Source organism: Rhinolophus sinicus, chromosome X, assembly GCF_036562045.2.
Source record: "Rhinolophus sinicus isolate RSC01 chromosome X, ASM3656204v1, whole genome shotgun sequence".
Taxonomy (NCBI): Eukaryota; Metazoa; Chordata; class Mammalia; order Chiroptera; family Rhinolophidae; genus Rhinolophus; species Rhinolophus sinicus.
Window position 1 is genome coordinate 112,737,666 of NC_133768.1, and position 22,633 is coordinate 112,760,298.

Below are 22,633 nucleotides of genomic sequence, written 5' to 3' on the forward strand. Positions count from 1 at the left end.
AAAGAACCCTAGTACCCTCTAAGGGAATGAGCTGGGAGAATTTCCATCTCCTCATGCCCATTCAGGAAGGGAATGAGCACATGACCTGGGCTCAACTTATTAGACATTATCACTCAGGACTATAAATTTCCAAATAATTATATAGAGATTCAGGAGTTACTTCAGAAATTATTTACCATAGCAGTAGTAAAATTAAGTGCTAGCATCATCCTAATGTGACATGACATTGGCTCTAATTGCTGCCTGTTTTCCAAATTTTTTTCTTCAACCTTCTTTAACTCCATGGGCTATCAAAGGTAATAGCAATAAATTATTTGCCTATATCAGCTTGAGACAATTTCTGTTGTCTGCAAACTAAAATACATAATTATTTTATGTCATAAAGAGACCACAGAGTGAAAATTTTTACCTACCTGGCATTTTCATACTGTTTCACAGTCAGTAAAGTGTCTTCAATTGTTTTGTTCACTAAAGTGTTGACATTCTCAATGAAAGAATTAATGGCCACACAAAGAGTTTCTCCATTTTTTACCATCAGCCTCTGAGTATCTGCATTTTTGCCAAACTCTTTCTATAATAAAGAACATACATTTACTTATTTATAATTGCATTAGTAAATATGACTAAAAAGCCACTAATTGGAAGTTATTCAATATGGAGAGATCTAACTTTAAAAAAATTTTGTGATTTTTTTTCTTTTTTTATTAATTAAAGTTTATTGGGGTGACAATTATTAGTAAAGTTACATAGGTTTCAAGGGTACAATTCTGTAATATATCATCTATATATCACATTGTGTGTTCACACACCAGAGTCAGTTCTCCTTCCATTGTGATATTTTTTCAATTACACTTTTCAAATAATTGAAAATTGAAATAAATCAAAGGTAACTAAATGATTGTTGAAAAAATCAGGTAAACAAAAATTATTTTTGGCTCAGAAGAATAGCTGGTTTCAAAGCCCATGTTTCTCACTGCTATAAAAATCTTACTTTTAAAAATGTTACCTATAGGGTTTTCTGAAATGGAAATTCATTTATCAGAAGAGAAGAGAGGTAAGAGTTTAGGTACTCTAAACCTAAGTAGTCAAATGGTAATGCAGCTTTGTATATCATGATGGTTAAATGCAGAAACATTAATGCAAGATTCTTTGGGTTCAAGTTCCAATGATATCACTTGTTAACTATGCAACCTCTCTGTCCCTCCTTTCCACTTCTGTAAAAGGAGGACCACAATAGGACTTACGGTCTAATATTGTTGTGAGCATTGAATGTGTAATAAATATAAAGCTCTTAGAATCACATCTAGCACACATTGCAGTGTACACACCTAGGGGGAAGCTATACGGCCACATACAGACAGGACAGTCCCCACAGCTACCAGTGAGCACATGCTTGGTACTAGTGCTTGCTGTTTGTCCTGGTCCCAACCACTACACGTGTGTCTAAAACCATCCCCTGCCACTACATAGGCAAATGCACCAGTGCTAGTGGTGTGCACACACTCATCTGGGGGGCCCAGATGAGTGTGTGCACACCACTAGCACTGGTCACCAATACTGCCTTCCCTGGTTCTCCCTAGCCACTTCACCTCAAAGAACAATGAAGACCCCAACAAACCTTGGTGCCACTGTGGCCCCCACCCAGTTCTTGCCAAGCACCACAGAGTTGTCAATACTATGGACAACAGCAGCCTGAGCTAATAAGACACTGTGCCCACCCAGACAAGGTGCCACCATGTGCCCCACACTGAGCACCCTGCACCACTAGACTTGGGATCTTTGCATTCTCCAGTGTATCTCTATCAGCAAGTGGAAGTCTTCCCTTACCAAAGTCAATCTATAAACTCTGGAAGAGGTAACTACTTTTTCAAATATGCAGAAACTTATGGAAGGCTACAAAGATCACAGAGAATTGGGGAAACATGTCTCCACCAAAGGAATGAAATAAACTTTCAGTAATTAGCCCCAAGGAAATGGAGATCCAGGAATTTCCCACAAAGACTTTTTAAAAAATGTTCTAAAGATGTTCAGAAAGCTATAAGAGAACATAGATAAACAACTTAACAATATCAGGAAAACAATACAAGAACAAAACGATGAGAAGTTCAACAAGAAAGATAGTGAAACATAAAGAACCAAACACATTTTGGAATGAAGAATACAAAGACCAAACTAAAGAATTCAATAGAGAGCTTTAACAGCAGACTTAAACAGCATATAAAAAGAATCTGTGAGCTAGAAGACAAGTCAATTGAAATTATCCATCATAGTAGCAAAAAGGATAAAAAAGAATGAAAAGAAATAAATATATGGGACAAATGGGGTACCACCAAGGAAAACACTGTATGCATCATTGCAGTCCCATAAGGAGAAAAGAGAGAGAATGGGGCAGAGCGCTTATTTAAAGAAATAATGACTGAGAACACCCCAAATCTGGGGAGAAATTTGGACATTAAGCTAATAGCTAACCCTGAAACTTCAACCCAAAGCAATATTCTCTGAGATACATTAAAATAAAACAGCCACAAATCTGAAGAAAAAAAAAGAGATTATTTTAAAAGAAGTAAGAGAAAAAAGTTATCTCATACTAAAGAAAACCCATAAGGCTATCAGCAGATTTTGCTGCAGAGACTTTGGCCAGAATTGAATGGGATGACAAATTCAAAATGCAAAATGTAAGAAACTGTCAACCAAGGATACTATACCCAGTGAAGTTGTCCTTCAGAAATAAAGGCAACATACAGACTCTCACTAGCAAACAAAAGCTGAGGAAATTCATTGCTTCTAAACCTGCCTTACAAGAAATGCTAAAAAGAGTTCAAGCTGAAATGAAAGAACACTAATTAGTATATCAGAACACCTGAAAATATACAACACACTGGTAAAGGAAAGCATATAGTCAGATTCAAAGTACTCTAGTGCTATAATATGGAGGTGTACTAATGAGTTACTTCTAGTATAAAGATTAAAGGACAAAAGTATTAAAAACAAATACAGTTACAATTTGTTAATGGATACACAATATAAAATATGTATATTGTGCCATCAATAGTAGAAAAGATGAAGAGTAAAAGTATAAACATTTTGTATGCGATTGAAGTTAATTTTTTTTTTTTAGTTGCAAAATTTTGCCATATTTATTCTCTCCACCCACATACACATGCATTTTATCTAAAACAGTTAAGAGTAAACTGTAGACATTACTACACTTCATTTCTTAATCTCCTAAGAACAAGGACATAACCACATAAGCACTACATAACCACAATTCTATTATCATATTAAAAATTTTTAAGTTTCTTGTGTAAATTCTTTGAATGCAGAATTTACACAAGAAGTTAATTTGTTATGAGCATAAAATAGACTGCCCCATAGTAACCAGAAATAGAAAACCTAAAATAAATTCATAAAAGATAAAGGCAAGGTCATCAAAGCATACCAATACAGAACAATCATCATTTTTTAAAGGCAGCAAGAAAGTCAAAAGTGAACAAGAGCAATTTAAAAGAGCAAGAAAATCATAAATAAGATGGAATTACTAAGTTCTTACCTATCGATAAATACTCTAAATGCAAATGGATTGAGTTCTCCAATCAAAAGACATAGAGGGGCTGGCCCGGTAGCTCAGGCTGTTGGAGCTCCATGCTCCTAACTCTGAAGGCTGACGGTTCAATTCCCACATGGGCCAGGAAGCTCTCAACCACAACGTTGCTGGTTCAACTCCTCGAGTCCCGCAAAGGATGGTGGGCTCTGCCCCCTGCAACTAAGATTGAACACAGCACCTTGAGCTGAGCTGCCTCCTGGATGGTTCAGTTGGTTGGAGCGTGGGCTCTCAACAACAAAATTGCCAGTTCAATTCCTTGAGTCCCACAAGGGATGGTGGGCAGCGCCCCCTGCAACTAAGATTGAACACGGCACCTTGAGCTGAGCTGCCACTGAGCTCCCAGATGGCTCAGTTGGTTGGAGTGTGTCCTCTCAACCACAAGGTTGCTGGTTCCAAGGGATGGTGGGCTGTGCCCCTGCTACTAGCAACAGCAACTGGACCTGGAGCTGAGCTGCGCCCTCCACAACTAAGACTGAAAGGACAACAACTTGACTTGGAAAAAAGTCCTGGAAGTACACACTGTTCCCCAATAAAGTCCTGTAACCCTTACCCCAATAAAATCTTAAAAAAAAAAAAAAAAAAAGACATAGAGTGGCCGGATGGGCAAAAACAAACAAACAAACAAACAAACAAACAAACAAAAAAACAAGAGTCAACTATATGCTACCTACAAAAGATTCACTTCAGCTTTCAAGACACACACTGGCTCAGAGTAAAGGGATAGACAAAGATACAGCACACAGTGGAGAGCAAAAGTAAGGAAATGTAGCTATACTTATACAAAATAGACTTTAAGCCCAAAACAATAACAACAGACAAAAAAAGGTTATAACATGATATAGTGGTCAAATAATCATGAAGATATAGTTGAAAAATATGTGCACCAAACATTGGTGCACCTAAATGTATTAAGCAAATACTAACAGAATTAAATGAAGAAGTAGACAATACAATAGTAGGAGACTAACCACCTCACTTTCAGCAATGGATAGAAAATCCAGACAGAAAATCTACAAGGAAGTATTGGATTTTATACTTTGGAACTCCTGGAACTAACAGTAGATGCATAATTTTTCATCCAAATGTAACAGAGTATACATAATTCCCAAGCATATACACAGCTTTCTTCAGGATAGAGCATATGATAGGTCACAAAACAAGTTTAGCAAATTTAAGATGACTGAAATTATACCAAGTATATTTTCCAAACACAATGGTATAAAACTAGAAATAAATACAGAAGGAAAGTTGGAAAAATTCATAAATATGTGGAAATTAAGAAGAACATTTGTGAAAAATCCAATGGATCAAGAAGTCAAAGGGCTATTACAAAATATCTTGAAAACAAAAATGAAATGGAAACAACATAGCAAAATATATGGGAAGCTGCAAGAGCAGGTCTAAGAAGGAAATTTATAGCAATTATTGCCTACATGACAAAAGGAAAGATCTTAAATAAAGAGTCTAACTTTACTCATCAAGGGACTAGAAAAAGAAGAACAACAAAGCCCAAAGTTAGCAGAAGAAATGAAATTTAAAAATGAGAGCAGAAATAAATGAAATAGGTACAAGGAAAACATTAGAAAATATGAATAAATCTAAGAATTATTGTTCAGAAGGTAAAATTGACAAATGTTTAGCTAGACCAATTGAGAAAAAAAGAGAAGGCATATTAAAAATCACAAATGAAAGAGAACATTAAAACAGACACTAGATAAATACGTATAAAATCAGAGAGACTACTATTAAAAATTATGTGCCAACAAATTGGATACCCTAGAAGAAATGGCTAAATTCCTAAAAGCATACAACCTACCAGAAAGAGTCATGAAGAATAAGAAAATCAGAACATATTAATGATGAGTAAGGAGATAGAATCAGTAATCTAAACCTCCCAACAAACAAAAGTGCAGGATCAAATTGTTTCACTGTTGAATTTTATCAAGCATTTGAAGAAGAATTCATGCCAATTCTTCTCAAATGCTTCCAAAAAATTGAAGAGGACAGAAAAAGTAGAGAACCATATGATTTCACTGATATGTGGCATATAAAAATGAAAACAACAAAAGAACAAGACAAAATGAAGAAACAAAAACTCATAGACACAGACAATAATTTAGTGGTTACCAGAGGATAAGGGGGTAGGGGGATGGTAGATGAGGGTAAAGGGGATCCAATATATGGTGATGGAAACAGCAATTGCATCCTTACCTATTTACCTCAAAGGACTGAAAACAAATGTTTAAAGTAAATGTGTATATGGATATTTATAGCAACAATATTTTATAATAGTTAAAAGTGGAAAAAGCCCAAATGTACCTCATCTGATGAATGGAAAAAATGTGTGATATATCCATACAATGGAATATTTTGGGCCAAAAAAGGAATGAATTGTTGATAGATGTTACAACATGAATAAATCTTGAAGACAATATATACTAAATGACGGAAGCAAGGTACTAACACCCACATACAGTAAGATTTCATATTAATGGAATAGTCAGAATGAACGAATCCATAGAAACAGAAAGTAGTTTTGATTTCCAGGGGCTTGAGGAACACAAAAATGGGAAATTACTACTTAATTGCTATGGGGTTTCATTTTAGGATGATGAAAATATTAAAAAATCAGATCCTGGTACCAGTTGCACATATTTTTGAACACACTAAATGCCCTGAATTGTAAATTTTAAAATGATTAAAAAGGTGTTTTGTACATTTTACCACAATAAAAAATTTTGGTTAATATACTAATTATCAAAGATTTAAAATTAAAGCCTGAATGATGAGGGTTACCTGAACTTGTAGTTTTAAGTAGAGAAAGCAACAGAGAAGACATAAAAGGTATCACTATAAGACAAAGAAAGTTCTCTCAAATTACTATTACGCATTCATGATTTTAGTTAATGTATATCATGAAGGAACTTATGCAACTTATGCTAACTTTGAGGCTATAATTGGATTCCCACATTCCAAGGATTCAGTTGGCACTTCTTAAGGACAATCTTATAAATTCTAATTTTAGTAAGAATTTAATAAATTACCAATTAAATCTATTATCTCAGCGTTATTTCAATTTATCACTTTCCTTCCCTCCATTCCTATAGCTATTATAAAATAATCTTACATGTAGATCTAGTGACTTCAGGCTTAAGTCAGCAAATACATGTACAAGTTGTTTTTGGGTGTGCACCATGTAGAAGAGATGGTTGGAAAACATCTGAGCCAATCTTAGAATATTTTCATACTTTTTCTTGTTATCTTGTAATATATCAATCTGGCAATCAAGTTCAGGGTCGACTGTTCTTGAGCCATGTCCCAGCTTCTCTGACATAAGTTGTCGAGTGTACTAAAAGTGCAAAAGTGCAATTTTTCAGTTAAAAACATAAAATACATAACATAGCAACCCACAAGTACAAAAGCTGGAGCATATAACATACATCATTTTTTTCGTTTGTTTCAAATGAGCTATTTTAAACATCTTAACTTAGCATTCTTGATTTAATAAGGCACAACACAGTGTAAATTGTCAAGCACCATAGAAGTTAATCAGAACTCAATAAAAATATTTATACACCTGTCAACCTATGTTAATATAAACATTATATTTAAAAATTTTGAAGAATTATCCAGCTAAGTATTATCTGAAAAATGTGGTCTTTCACATATCTTATTTTAAGTTTAGTGTACTCAATTAACCACCTGCCTTTGACAATGCGGCTAGTGGACATTGATTTTTAAATAATATAAAACTATTAAATTATGAATAGTAAAAATATTAAAATTCCACTTTTCTATTTTCAAATGCTTCAGTATTCTTATAGTTTTACCTTAAATAGCTATGATAGCTATTGTATGTGTGTGTGTGTGTCTGTGTGTGTGAGAGAGAGAGAGAGAGAGAGAGAGAGAGAAAGGGAGAGAGAGAATTGTCTTTTTACTTTTGCCAAAGAGTATGTTACTAAGAGGCATGCTAAACTATCCTGTCCCATGAGAGATATTTAGCTTTCTATATAGAAAGTGGTGAAAGCATATAACTTATCAGACCTGTTGTGACCAAAATAATTTTTGACACCAAATTAGTTCTGTAACAAAATATGTCTACGTAGAATACCTTAAGAATGTGTTTGCAAGAGAACAGAAACAGGAACTGCAAAATAGGAATGAGAAAGTATTCCTGAAATTCACAAAAGAAAACAGTCACAGCCAGAATGAAGGTATCCAAGGGGAAACTGGATAAAGCATACACTCCTATCCTACATCAACTAAATCAGAATCAGTAGCTGAGTGCCTGTCCAGGTGACAAAGAATCATAAATTGTACTAAAGAGTTCAGAAAGCCTGAGAAACACAGAGTCACATAGAACCAATAATTATATCAGGCTCTGGGCTTTACTAGAGGAAGAAGTTTTTGTCAGTTCATATGTGCTGTATAATAAGCTCCATATTACTTAGACTTCCACTGAAATACCAAAAATAGGTTATAATAAAATATATTTTTCCTTTAAAATGGAAGAAATGATCACTTGAAAGAAAATTATGCCGAAAGGAACACATTAATGTTTTACATTATGATGAGTACAGATAAGTGGTTCTTAATATTATAGATGTAAAATACACAAATGATAAGAATGGAAACATATATTATATATGTATATATATGTATTCATATACATATAAGAAGTAATATATAAGCACTAAAGGAAAATACCAATTTTGTGGAACACCAGAGAAGGGATCAATTCAACAAATATTGAAAGCAACTACATCAGAAACTCTAGGTGTGGGACCCAAGAATCTGTACTTTCCCAAGTCCTAACAGGTGATTTTAAAACACTCTCAAGTATGAGGACCAGTGTAATACGTGACTGGATTCTAAAGCTATCGGAAAGGTACTTATCCAAGATGGTGACATATTAGCCTTTGTAACACAACTTTTCCCATGGACACATAAAACCTATAACTAGCTACACATTGGTAAATCCCCTGTGATAAACATCCAGGAACTGGCTGAGTGACTCCTATACATTGAGTGAATAAGAAAACAACATCACCAACATCAAAATGGGTATGGCACACACTCAACTACATGCATACCTCAGAGATATTGCAGGTTTTTCCCCAGACCATGGCAATAAAGTGAATGCTACAATAAAGTGAGTCACACAAATCTTTTGTTTTCCCACTACATATAAAAGTTATGTTTACAGTATACTGTAGTGTATGAAGTATGCAATAGCATTATATCTAATAAAACAATGTACATACTTTAATTTAAAGATATTTAATTGCTAAAATATGCTAAACGTCACTTGAGTCTTCAGTGAGTTACCATCTTTGCTGGGGGGGCCTCCATGTTGGTGCCTGAGACTGAGCAGGGTGCTGGTTGCTGAAGGTTGGGAGGGTGTGCTTCATTTTTAAAAATAAAGCAAAAATGAAGTTGGGCACATTGATTGATTCTTCCTTTCACAAAAAATTCTGTGTAGCATGTGATGCTGTTTCATAGCATTTTACCATGGTAGAATTTCTTTCAAAATTGTATTCAGTCCTCACAAACTGCGCCGCTGCTTTTGCAACTAAGTGTATGTAATCTTCTAAATTTTTTGTTGTCATTTCAACAGTCTTCACAGCATCTGTACCAGGAGTAGCTTCCATCTCAAGAATCCACTTATTTTGCTCATCCATAAGAAGCAACTCTTCATTCGTTGAAGTTTTATCACGATATTGCAGTAATTTAGTTACATCTTCAGGCTCCACTTGTAACTTTAGTTCTTTTAATATTTTCATCACGTCTGAAGTTACTTCCTCCACTGAGGTCTTGAACCCCTCGCAGTTATCAATGAGGTTTGGAATCAACTTCATTCAAACTCCCGTTAATGTTCATATTTTGATTTCTTCCCATGAATAATGAATACTCTTAATGGCATCTAGGATGGTGAATCCTTTAAAGAGGTTTTCAACTTTTGCCAGATCCATTAGAGGAGTCACTATCTATGGCAGCTCTAATTTTATGAAATTAGTTTGTTAAATAATAAAACTTGAAAGTCAAAATTACTCCTTGATCCATGGGCTGCAGAATGGGTGTTGTGTTAGCAAGCATGAAAACAACATTGATTTCATTGTCCATCTCCATCAGAGCTCTTGGGTGACCATGTGCATTGTCAGTGAGCCATCAAATTTTGGACAGAATCTTTTATTTTTCTCAGTATGTCTCAACAGTGGGCTTAAAATATCCAGTAAACTTTGTTGTAAACAGATGCGCTGTCATCCAGGCTTTGTTGTTCCATTTACAGAGCACAGACCGAATAGATTTAGGATAACTCTTAAGGGGCCTAGGACTTTTAGTATGGTAATTGAGCATTGGCTTCAACTTAAAGTTACCAGATAGATTAACTCCTAACAAGAGAGTCAGCTTTTCCTTTGAAGCTTTGAAGTCAGGCATTGTCTTCAATTCTTTAGCTATAAAAGTCCTAGAAGACATCCTCTTTCAACATAACGCTGTTTCATCTAAATTAAAAATCTGTTGTTTAGTGTAGCCACCTTCGTTAACTATCTTAGCTAGATCTTCTGGATAACTTGCTGCAGCTTCTCCATCCACAGTTGCTGCTTCACCTCACACTTGTATGTCATAGAGACAGCTTCTTTCTTTAAACCTCATGAACCAACCTCTACCAGCTGCAAATTTTTCTTCTGCAGCTTCCTTACCTCTCAGCTTTCATAGAATTGAAAAGACTTAGGGCCTTGCTTTGGATTAGGCTTTTGCTTAAAGGGATATTGTGGCTGGTTTGATTTTTTTATGCAGATTACTAAAACTTTCTCCATAGCAATAAGGCTGTTTTCCTTTCTTATTATTCATGTGTTCACTGGAGTAGCATATTTTATTTTCTTCAAGAACTTTTTCTTTGCATTCACAGCTTGGCTAATTGTTTAGCATGAGAGGCCTTGCTTGCAGCCTATCTTGGCTTTGGAATGCCTTCCTCACTAAGCTTAGTCCTTTCTAGCTTTTGATTTAAAGTGAGAAATGTGGAACTCTTCCTTTCACTTCAACACTTAGAAGCCACTGTAGAGTTATTAAATGATCTAATTTCAATATTGTTGTGTCTCAGGGAATAGGAGGCCTGAGTAGAGGGACAAAAACGAGGAAACAGCTGGTCTGTTGCAAACAGGAGCAGTCAGAACACACATTTATTTACTAAGTTTGCTGTTCATGCTGCTCCCCTCCCCCAAATTACAATAGTAACGTCAAAGGTTACTGATCCCAGATTACCATGCCAAACATAATAATGAAAACGTATGAAATATTTTGAGAATTACCAAAATGTCACACAGGCACAAAGTGAGCAAATGAAAATGATGCCAATAGACTTGCTAATTGCATGGTTGCCACAAATCTTCAATTTGTACAAAAAAAGAAAAGAATGTGATTTTTGTGAAGTACAATAAAGTGAAATGGAATAAAATGAAGGCATGCCTGTACAGTTTACCTCTTCACAGCAAACCACAATAGTCAGTTCAAAGCCTGCTGGAGCCAAGCTCAAATACTTATACATCCAGTTGCTTGTGATATAGGCCTAATAAGCATATATTTAGTCACTCACAGCCACTGCACCAAACATCTTCTAACAACAGATAAAAGAAACTCTGGGACTATAAAAGACCATAAGTTTATACTGTCATTCAGATCTCATTGACTCAGAGACTTATTGTCACGCAGGGACTCAGCTCCCGCTCCCTGCACAAGAACGCAGGGTATGGTGAGGCCAAAAAGGAACACCCACGGAGCCATAAATAGGGGAGTCATACCACTAAATTCTCGCTGGCGGCTGGTCGAGACACAAAAGCAAACATCTGCCAGTACCCCAACAAGGAGTCTTCCTGCACCCCAGTCTCTCAGGTGGCCGGGCGAGACACAGGAAGTAGGATCCACGTGATCCGCAATCCGCCGGCCGCTTCTCTGCAAACCAACCAACCCCCTAGCTCAGCCATGGCGGTTATATTAGTGGCTAATGGCTAACCAGTAACAGCTGATGTCCATCTACTAACCGAGCCAGCACCTTTCCATGTGAGGCCAACAGCCTGGAAACTGCTCTCTGGGACTCTGTCCCCACACTTGTTGTCTTTAAATTGAGTAATATAAATTAGACACTTAAGCATGCTCTCTGATGTGTCGCTACTTCTGGAATTCCCTTGCTCTTCACTGCTTCTGGGAGGTAGCCTCAAGCTACTGTTGCTAGCAAGTCTCAAGATATAATTAACATTCCCTCTCATGTTTCCTATAAAATCATGGGTAAAATAGAGTTTATTGTATACTATTGCAATCTTTCGGTCATGTCTTGTTTCTTAATCAGCACCCAAATTCATGAAGTTACTATATAATCAAACTGTTGAAAGCCAAGGCAAAGAATCTTGAACATATCAACAGAGAAGGGACATATCTACACCACCATGTTTATTATAGCATTGTTTATGGAAACAACCTTAGTACCTGCTAACAGATAAACAAATTGTGGTATATGTACATAGTGAATAATTATTCAGCTTTAAAAATATGAAGATCCTTCCATTTGCCAAAAAGTGAATGAACATGGGGGACATTATGCTAAGTGAAATAAGTTACATGCAGAGAGAAAAATACTGCATGATTTCACTAATATGTGGAATTTTTAAAAGTTGAATACACAGAAGCAGAGTAGAAAGTTGGTTACCAGGGGTGGTGAGTTTGTGGGAAATGGAGAAATATTGCTGAAAGGGTACAAAGTTGCAGTTATGGAGGATTAATAAGCCTAGAGATCTAATGTTGAAAATGATGAATACTGTACTGAATACTATAAATTTACATAGAGTAGATTTCAGGTGTTCTCATAACAAAAAACAATGGTAACTATGTGAAACAGATGTATTAACTAGCTTGACTATAGTGATCATTTTAGAATGTATATCAAATAATAATGTCATATATTTTAAATGTATACACTTTCTATTTGAAAAATAAAGAGAGAGAGAAAAGTGAACTGACGTGTAGAAGAATTCATCAGTAAGGTTTTCAGCTAGCTGGCTTCTCATTGGAAATCATGGAGACTAAAAGGCAGAGAGAAGAAATTTTTAAAGCATTAAAAATATCTATTGTTTCCTGTCAAGATTGTGATGTAGGTAAATGCTGTGTTTACTTCTTCTCACGACCACATCAAAATTATAACTAAACTACAGAACAACCATCATTGAGAACTGCCTGAAGTCTATCCTTATAACTAAGGATATATAGAAGAAGCCATGTAGAGACTGGTAGGAAGGGCAAAGATGTGTAACAGGCTGGCCTTATGCCCATGTTTTAAAATCAGGAGGGATATCTCAGTTTTGGATGTCCCCCTGGAGAAGTAAGGGGTCCCAGGCCCACACTGGGTTCCCTAGCCCCAGGCTCCAGTGCTGGAGAGAGAATTACTCATAACTGTGAAAACTGGCTGTGAAAACCAGGGGGATATTGTGGCTTAGTGAGGTGGAGGGCTTCTGGAGACCCAGGCATTCCTCTTAAAAAGCCTGGGGATATACTTACTCACTGACAGACTCACTCACTTTGAGCTCCAGTGCTGGGGCAGCAGCTCACAAGGTGCCAGGGACATACAGGGAGAAAGTGAATAGTCTGGCTTCAGGGTAAGGGCTGGAAGGGCAGCTTTCTCCCAGACAGATGTGCTGGCAGAAGCCATTGTTCCTTGTTGAGCCCTTCCTCTACCCAATGGGCAGACACAGGCAGCTACCATATCTGAGTCTCCATCGACCTGATTAATACCATTCCCTCTACCTTGGTGATTCCCTGAGACTCCAACCCACCTAACATGCCGACCCACCTATTACAGTGGCTTTTCCATACAAACAGCCTGTCTTGGTTCATGCTGCAGCTTCCTAAAATCTCACAAAGTTTCACATACCACCCAAAAACAGAATCTGGCTTCAGCATGCCCTGTACCTCTCCGTCAGCAGCCTCAAGCCCAGGATTAACGACAACAATCTGCAATCACTTTGTAGCTCTTATCAAGTGGCCCAGACAGAGCACAGGCAGTGGCTGACCTTGACCTGCAACAGAGCCCCTTTCAAGAGACCCCAGAACCAACACACCGGGTGACCAGCTCCCAACCACACCACAGCACCATCGAATCATTTCCACAAATAACACACCCAAAGAACAGACTAGGAAGGCACCAGAGCCCTGCTAAAGTGAATCCTGCTTCATAGGGTCACCCCCTGCACAATAGTTCCTTCACTGTGGTCACAACCAGTTCTTAAAGCCAATCAGTCTGAGGGTCAATTCCTCTCATTGATGTGCCAACAGGAACCAAGGCTCAACTACAGCAGGAGGGTACACACAACCCATACAATGTACACACCTGGAGCACCCAGCTCAGGTGACTAGGGAAACTGTGTCACTGGGCCCCACAGGGCACCTACTACATAAGGCCACTCTACTGAGACTGGGAGACATAGCAGCCCTACCTAATACATAGAAACAATCACAGGGAGGCAGCCAAAATGGGGAGACAAAGAAACATGTCCCAAATGAAAGAACAGAACAAAGCTCCAGAAAAAGAACTAAGCAAGATGGAGATGAGCAATCTACCAGATGCAGAGTTCAAAACACTGGTTATAATTATGCTCAGTGATCTCAGTGAGAACTTCAACAAAGAGATAGTAAAAATGGAAAGGGACAGAAACCATAAAAAAGAACCAGTCAAAAATGAAGAATACATTAGAAGGAATCAACAGCATATTGAATGCAGCAGAGGATCAAATCAATGACTTGGATGACAAGGTCGTGCAAAACACCCAACCAGAACAGGAAAAAGAAAAACAGAATTTAAAAATTGAGGAGAGTTTAAGAGGCCTCTGGGACAACATCAAGCATATCAACATTCTCATCATAGGGGTACCAGAAGGAGCAGAGAGAGAGCAAGGAATTGAAAACCTATTTGAAGAAATAATGATGGAAAACTTCTCTAACCTGGTGACGGAAATAGACATACAAGCCCAGAAAGCATAGAGAATCCCAAACAAGATGAACTCAAACAGGCCCACACCAAGACACATCATAATTAAAATGCCAAAGGTTAAAGATAAAAAGAGAGTCTTAAAAGCAGCAAGAGAAAAGCAGTTAGTTACCTACAAGGGAGCTCCCATAAAACTGTCAGCTGATTTCTCATCAGAAACTGCAGGCCAGAAGGGATTGGCAAGAAATACTCAAAGTGATGAAAAGTGAAGACCTATAACCAAGATATCCAGCAAGGTTATCATTTAAAATCAAAGGGCAGCTAGAGCTTCCCAGACTACAAAAAGCTAAAGGAGTTTATCACCACCAAACTAGTATTTCAAGAAATGTTAAAAGGATTTCTTTAAGATGAAGATGAACAAAAACTTTAAGAAAATATGAATAATAAAATGGCAATAACTACATTTCTATCAAGATTTACTTTAAATGTAAATGGATTAAATGCTCCGATCAAAAGCCATAGGGAGGCTGAATGGATAAGAAAACAAAACTCTTACATATGCTGCCTACAAAAGACTCACTTCAAATCAAAAAATGCACACAGATTAAAAGTAAAGAGATGGACAAAGACATTTTATATGACAAGAAAAGGAATAAAAAAAGCTGGGGTAGTAATACTTATATCAGACAAAATAGACTTTAAAACAAAGGTTATAACAAAAAGGAAAGAAGGACTCAGAAATTCCACTGCTGGGTATTTTTCTGAAGAAACCCAAAACACTAATTTGAAAATACATATGCACCCTTATGTTCACTGTAACATTAGTTACAATAGACAAGATATGGAGGCGACCTGTATGTCCATGAATGGATGAAAGGATAAAGAAGAGGTGGTACATATTTACAGTGGAATGTTACTCAGCCATAAAAAAGAATGAAATCTTACTATCTGCAACAACATGGATGAACCTAGAGGGTATTGTGCGGAGTGAAGTAAGTCAGACATAGAAGGACAAATGCCATATGATCACTTACATGTGGAATCTAAAGAACAAAATAAATGAACAAACAAAACAAAAACAAACTCAGATACAGAGAACATTTTGATGGTTGCCAGTTGGGGGAGCTGGGGGAAAAAAGTGAAGGGATTAAGAAATACAAATTAGTAGTTACAAAACAGTCATGGATGTAAATTACAGCATAAAGAATGCAGTCAATAATATTGTAATAACTATGTACAGTGCCAGGTGGGTAGAAGACTAACTGGGGGTTCACTTCATAAATTATACAAATGTCTAACCACTATGCTGTACATCTGAAACTAACATAAAATAATATTAAATGTCAAAAATAAAAAATAAAAGAAAATGGGGATAGGGAACATATGAGAACTCTCTTTTTATTTTATGCTCAATTTTGCTGTGAACCTAAAACTGCCAAAAGAATAAACTATATTTTCAGAAACAAATTAAAGCAGCACACTGGAAAACAAAATATTTCCAAAACACATATCTGATAAAGGACTTGCACCAAGAATATACAAAGAACTCTTTCACCTCAATGATAAGACAAACAACTGGACAAACAATCTGAATAGATATTTCTCAAAAAAATAAAAGTATGGCTAATGGGCACATGAAAACATGCTCGACATTATTAGTCATTAAGGAAACTCAAATTAAACCACAATGAGATATCATTTCAAACCTTCTATAATAGAGATACAAAAGGTACACATCAACAAATATTGGCAAGTATGTGGAGAAACAGAAACTCGTATACATTGCTGGTGGGAATACAAAATGTTACAGCTACTTTAGAATACATTTTGGTTTTTCTTCAAATGCTGAAAAATAAATTCATTATTTGGCTTATCACTTCCCACTTAGGTATCTGCCCAAGAGAGATAAAAAAAAATACATATCTGTACTAAGTCTTGCACATTAATGTTTTCAGCAGAATTATTAATAATAATTTAAAAAAATGAAAAGAGACTTTCCATCCTAGAACCACGGCCCAGTTTGTCTGTAACCTCGCAGAGAAGGCCCCGGCACTGGTAAATGCTGCTGTGACTTACTTGAAATCTCGATTGGTCACATTTTGGCACTATGCCAAGGTTGGGCTGGTTCCTCCAACCCCTGCTGAGATCCCTACAGCTATTCAGAGCTTGAATAAAATAGTCAGTAGTGCTCAAACTAGGGGCTTCAAATGGCTCACAGCTAAGGAAGGTCTGCTGAATGGTTTGGTCACCACTGATGTTGGTGAGGTTATCGGCAAGCGTGGCATCATTGGCTATAATATTCGAAGACCAATCATTAACACGTTTCTTTTGGGTTTATTATTCGAATGTTCTTGGACCATGTGTGATCAGACTGGTATTTGAATAAAATATGTCAAAATCAGTATTTTCGATATCAAAAAAAAAGAAAGAAAAAGAAAAGAAGCCAAATGTCTATTAGCTGGTGATTTCTCTCAGTGTTTTTACCTAAAAATCCTGAGCAGTTGAAACAGTTAGCAATTCTTCATCCAGCACTCCCATAGTTTGTTATATATGAGTTTAGGAGGAAGCAGAAATTATTTATAGAGGTCATGCAATTGAGGAAAAATTTTGTTTTCCTGGGACAATAGTAGATTTATAATCAGTGATTTACAGAATGGAAAAAAATGACTTAAAAAATTAAACTGGGGCTGGCCTGGTGGCTCAGGTGGTTGGAGCTCCCTGCTCCTAACTCCAAAGGCTGCCAGTTCGATTCCTACATGGGCCAGTGGGCTCTCAACCACAAGGTTGCCAGTTCGACTCCTCGACTCCTGCAAGGGATGGTGGGCAGCGCTCCCTGCAACTAAGATTGAACACGGCACCTTGAGCTGAGCTGCCACTGAGCTGCCACTGAGCTCCCAGATGGCTCAGTTGGTTGGAGGGCGTCCTCTCAACCACAGGGTTGTCGGTTGGACTCCCACAAGGGATGGTGGGCTGTGCCCCCTGCAGCTAGCATTGGCAACTGGACCTGGAGCTGAGCTGCGCCCTCCACAACTAAGACTGAAAGGACAACAACTTGAAGCTGAATGGCACCCTACACAACTAAGATTGAAGGGACAACAACTTGACCTGTAAAAAAGTCCTGGAAGTACACACTGTTCCCCAATAAAGTCTTGCTCCCCGTCCCCAATAAAATCTTTAAAAAAAAAATTAAACTGGATCCTTTACAGCAATACGTCTTAGAGCCTTTACTTTCTACTAAATATTTATTGTGAGTGTCAAAGAGGAGATGCAAAGTTTGGACTTCCCATATTTATTATGTTTTTATCACCAAAATTCATTTCTAACTAGTAGTTAGAAAAACACCCTTTGGGAAAATCTTGGGTGAAACACTACAGAAAGGAGCTAATTCCTGTTAATTAGGTTAGGATAATTGTAGAGCACTAGAAAAAAATATCCTCCTAATCTGAAAACTTTGAGTTGTCTTGGAAATGGAGCCAACCACTTCAGCAAGACTTAACAAGGACTTGATCATTATGGTTTTGTTTTTGCATTTCTATGAGATTTTGTGTCTTTTATCAACAGATATGTATCCTTATAATACAACACCCAAGAAAGGATACAATTTGTTATTGGTAATTAAGCACCTCTAATAAGTGCAGAAAGCACCTTACTCCAGGGAACCACTCTACCCTCCATTCCAAGTATATGATTCTTGAAGGTTTGCCAGTCACAGTATCCCATCTAGTTCATAAAAGTAGCTAAGGGGTACCAGGTCTGGCAAAACAGTTTCCTATCTTCTGAATATAGGGTCTGATCTGTGAGATTGACACCATCAAAGTCAGAAGAGAGAATAGAAAAATATTATACTAATGAGTCTCTGTGGAATTTTAGTATACAGAAGCTTGGAGAAAGGGGTATCTCTCTTCTGTCGTCCACGGTGATGTCTCCATGAAGAATGCCTGACTGCAATAAAAGAGAATAAGGCCAAGTAGAGATGAGAGACAGATAAGGGAAGTCCTTTGGCTAGAGCCCCTAGTTCTTGTGTCTGAAGTCATCAGAACTGCTCGGATTCCTGGAGTTCTTACTTTGATTTATTAACTACCCTACTATCTTCCCAACAAAACTATGTATTATTACTCAAGCTAGTTTGAGTTGAACTTTTAAAATCTAAAATGGGAGGAGGGGCAATGTTACTAAAGCTTGCTAAATGAATCTTTTTTTTCTGCAGATTAATCAATATAAGAATAACAATAAAATAAAGTAGGAGGTTAAAAATTTCAATGACAACAACCCCGATTCAAAAAAAGTCATTATTTTCTTCAAAGGATCACATTTTATAGTAATTATTTTCCTCAAGACTTCTTTAAATTACAAAGCAATAAAAAAGGTTTTTTTTTAAAAAAAATTTTAAATCCCCCACTATATCTGTTTATTCATACTTTCCTAAAACAATAAAGTAATATTCAGGTGTTCAGAGAAATTAACATAAAAAGAGGATGGAATAACCATAAGCATATGAAGACTTGAGATAGCTTCTTGATATACATTTTTAATTTTTCCCTAAGCAGTATGGAAATCAAACTCAGCATTTACTGCACTAAACTACAGGTGATTTGGGACAGCCAAATTGAAACATAGTAGAGGTGTTTTGAATAGCATGCACTAAAAAAGTGGGAACCAGTTAATGGCTTAAAAGGGTAAAATAATCCTAGAGAAACAGAGATATTTGGGAAATAAAAATAAAAGCACATTTATTTTCTCATTAAAAATTATTAAATCAGTACTTTTAGTAGAACAACTCATGCATAATCCTACCCATTAATGGTTTATAAAACAAGGAAGAAGTAGTCCTATGCTGAAGATTTTTTATAGAACAAGATGAAAATATATATTCTTCAGAAACTAAGCCACGTGAAAAAACAATACATTCAAAATACATTCATGTATATGGAACATAAAAAATATTTCTCTGTAGTTGAATGTCAGATTAAGTTAATCAAAGCTTAATTATAAAACCAAAAAGTCTCCAACATCTATCAATGCTTAAAAAAACCCTGTTTTTTCTTAAAAAAAAAAAAAAAAAAAGAATGGCACTTTTTTTTTTTTTTCAAATTTATTTATTTGTTTTTTAATTAGTTTCAGGTGCACAAGACAAAGCAAAACTTAGACGTTTATCAAAGAATGGCACTTTTAAGTTCTGATTTTAAGATAAAAAACCCTATGTTATGAAGAAAGTCAGATAATCAATAAAAGCAAAACTAGTCCACATTGGAAGTCCAACTCTCTCTGCAGGTAGCAGGAAAAAAGGGGAAGAATTTATCCTCTACGGGACCCTTAAATATAGTGAAAAAATTAGCTTGTTTTTTCAGTTCAATAGTGATTAACACTGTGATTACAATAGTGATTACTTTAATAAACATTGAAAAATGAAGTTAAAATCAATAATTATTAATCTTAGAAATACTTTATAAACAAAGGAAAAGCTTGGGAAGCTTCTGTGGAGCTTCTCTGTGACTAGCAGAACACAAGCTCCATGAAGACACGGATCTTTTTTCATTTCATTCACTGCCATATTCTAAACTCTATATCCAGAACAGCATATCATATAACAACGGTTTAATATCTGTTGAGTGAGTGAATAATAAAGATACATAAATTAAGCATGAGGTAAACAGAGAGGAAACGTTCTCTTACCCTTTAACAAATGGTAGTAAATGTACAGTTTATTTGCTATCATGAAGACATTAATTTGTATCCATGTTTTAAAAGTATTAACCAAAATACTTGTCTTTTTTGTACTTTGTCATAAGTCACATAAAAGGGACCTGCCTTTTTAAAAATACAATTCCCTGACGTACAAAACACTAGACTCACAACTAACATATGAATATAAAGAGTTGGTTGCTCTAGCCTGTAGCTTATTCCACCATCTTTCCTCCTCAAAATGCAAAAGTACTTAGGTGGATTCAGTGATTGACTAATTATAACTATATAAGCCATATTTGGGATTAAAAAGTGTTTTGTGAAAGGCAGAAGAAAAAAATTAATTAATATGAGGCACTGTAACAAACAACTGTAAAAACACATCCTGCTTATACACTAGTAATGCCTATCGTGTTAATGGCCAATTATTTAAAGAAGTACTTATATCAGATGACTTTAAATTTGTGGGAGCTAGTATACTTCTCCTCACTTTCCATTTCTATAAAGTACCCAAAGGAGAACAATATATTACCAAACCACCAACTAAATTGAATGTATTCTAAGGTGATACATTTATTCAATCATCTGTATTATCTCCATTTCAATAGTTTGAAAAATCTGAAATTAACTGTTTTGTTAATGATTCTCTTTACTAGGATTTTTTGGATATTAACAATAATATGAAATACTTTATGCCTTATTTGTGCTTTTCTGTTTATATGACATCAATCTTCCCTATATGCACACATAGCTTAACAAAATAATTTGAATAAGAAATGAGTCTTTAGAGCCACGTAGAGGGAAGAAAACTTATAATAATTATTTCAAAATCTACAAACCTTGTATTTGTTTAGGCTCCACTTTCTTAATAGTTCGAATTTCTCTATCACTGGGTTTTTCATTTCATTCTCAATAGTAATTAACCCACATTTGGGTGGGATCACCTGGCAATCTGCATTATTGTAAACAAAAACAGAAGGAAAAATCAAGTAAATATGAATATAGAAAGGAAATTCTGTTTAAATTAAACTACTTAAGGTTTTTAAAAAGTAGTTTCCATAAATAAAAGGACTAAAACTTGCTGGAATCTTTGAAGATAATTTTGCAATTACCAAGAAATAATTTCTGTCAGTTAATAGCAAATGACATATGGTTGGCTTTCATTCAAATTTCTGTTCTAATCAGTTTTCTTTATATATTAGCTCCTATTAACGTTAAGTAAATTTTTGCATATTATCTCATAACCTAATGAGCCTAAAATAAACTTTGTTAATACGAGTCTAGTATTCCTCATAGTAATTTCTGTTTCACTGCACATTGTAGACCACAGCCAAAATCAGTATTTGATATACTTGAAGAGGATTTGGAAATGGCATTCTAATTTTACAAAGCCATTAAAAATAATTCACAATTAGTCTAAAATTTTGGGTTGAAAAATACTTACATTTTACTTCCTTTTTATTGAGCGACAAAGAAAATGACAGTAAGCAAGAGTAATGATAAAATACTAACAGTGAATAATCATGCACAGATCCAAAAATAGTAAGGTATGACAATTTCAGAACTGCAATTAAATGAGTCCTATAAAATATTTCTTATAGCATAAAAATATTTACTAAATATCTGTAATACTCGTCTCTTTACATAGAAATATTCTAACATTTTAAGAAGTATAGTAAAATAATGAAGAGAGTAAATGTTATAAAAAGGTTAAAATATGGAGTCAGCAGAAAAATTTTCTTTCCCCGAACACTACTATTGCTGGCCCAGTCTTTAGTGCTGCTGCTTTGTATGTGCTACAGTTTATGATCCAAAAGTGTGTAAAGTCAATCACTTTTTGAAATTTACAAAAGTCCAATAAAAATAAGATATAAAATATTAACATTTCACATATAAATAAATGCAGAATTCATTTTTTAATTCTTAAAACACACACCTACCTTTCTTTGAAATACCCTCAGTCAAGAGGTGGGATCTATTTTGCCTGTCCTTGAATCTTGGCAAGTTTGCAACAGCTTTGATGAACAGTGTATAGCAGATGATATGATATGTGCCTTCAAAGGCAGGGTCATAATAGGCCATTCAGCCTTCACATGGTTCTCTCAAGTTGATCACTTTGGGGAATGTCAGCCGTTAAGTGACAAGTTCAGTGACCCTGAGACCACTGTAGAAAAGTCACTGTGGAAGCATTTTGACCAACAGCCCCAGCTGAATGAATATCCAAATTGTGGTATATCCATATAATCGTTACTACTTAGTACTATAAAGGAACAAACTACTAATACATGAAAGAACGTGCATAAATTTAAAATGTGTTACATGAAGTGAAATAAATGATACACACAGGAGAGCATACTATATGACTTTGTTTATAT

General features: G+C 35.8%; 1 protein-coding gene and 1 pseudogene across 1 annotated transcript in view; one reads left to right on the top strand and one right to left on the bottom strand.

Moving 5' to 3' along the window:
• Nucleotides 1-22,340, bottom strand: part of LOC109439251 (arfaptin-1) — a 33,648-nt gene extending 11,308 nt beyond the window's left edge. Inside the window, 4 exon segments of the mRNA XM_074323331.1 lie at nucleotides 414-571; nucleotides 6,732-6,953; nucleotides 21,098-21,210; nucleotides 22,199-22,340. Coding sequence (XP_074179432.1) covers nucleotides 414-571; nucleotides 6,732-6,953; nucleotides 21,098-21,210; nucleotides 22,199-22,340 — 635 coding nt within the window.
• On the top strand, nucleotides 15,809-16,958 carry LOC109439250 (ATP synthase F(0) complex subunit g, mitochondrial; annotated as a pseudogene).
• Nucleotides 22,341-22,633: the final 293 nt, after the last annotated feature.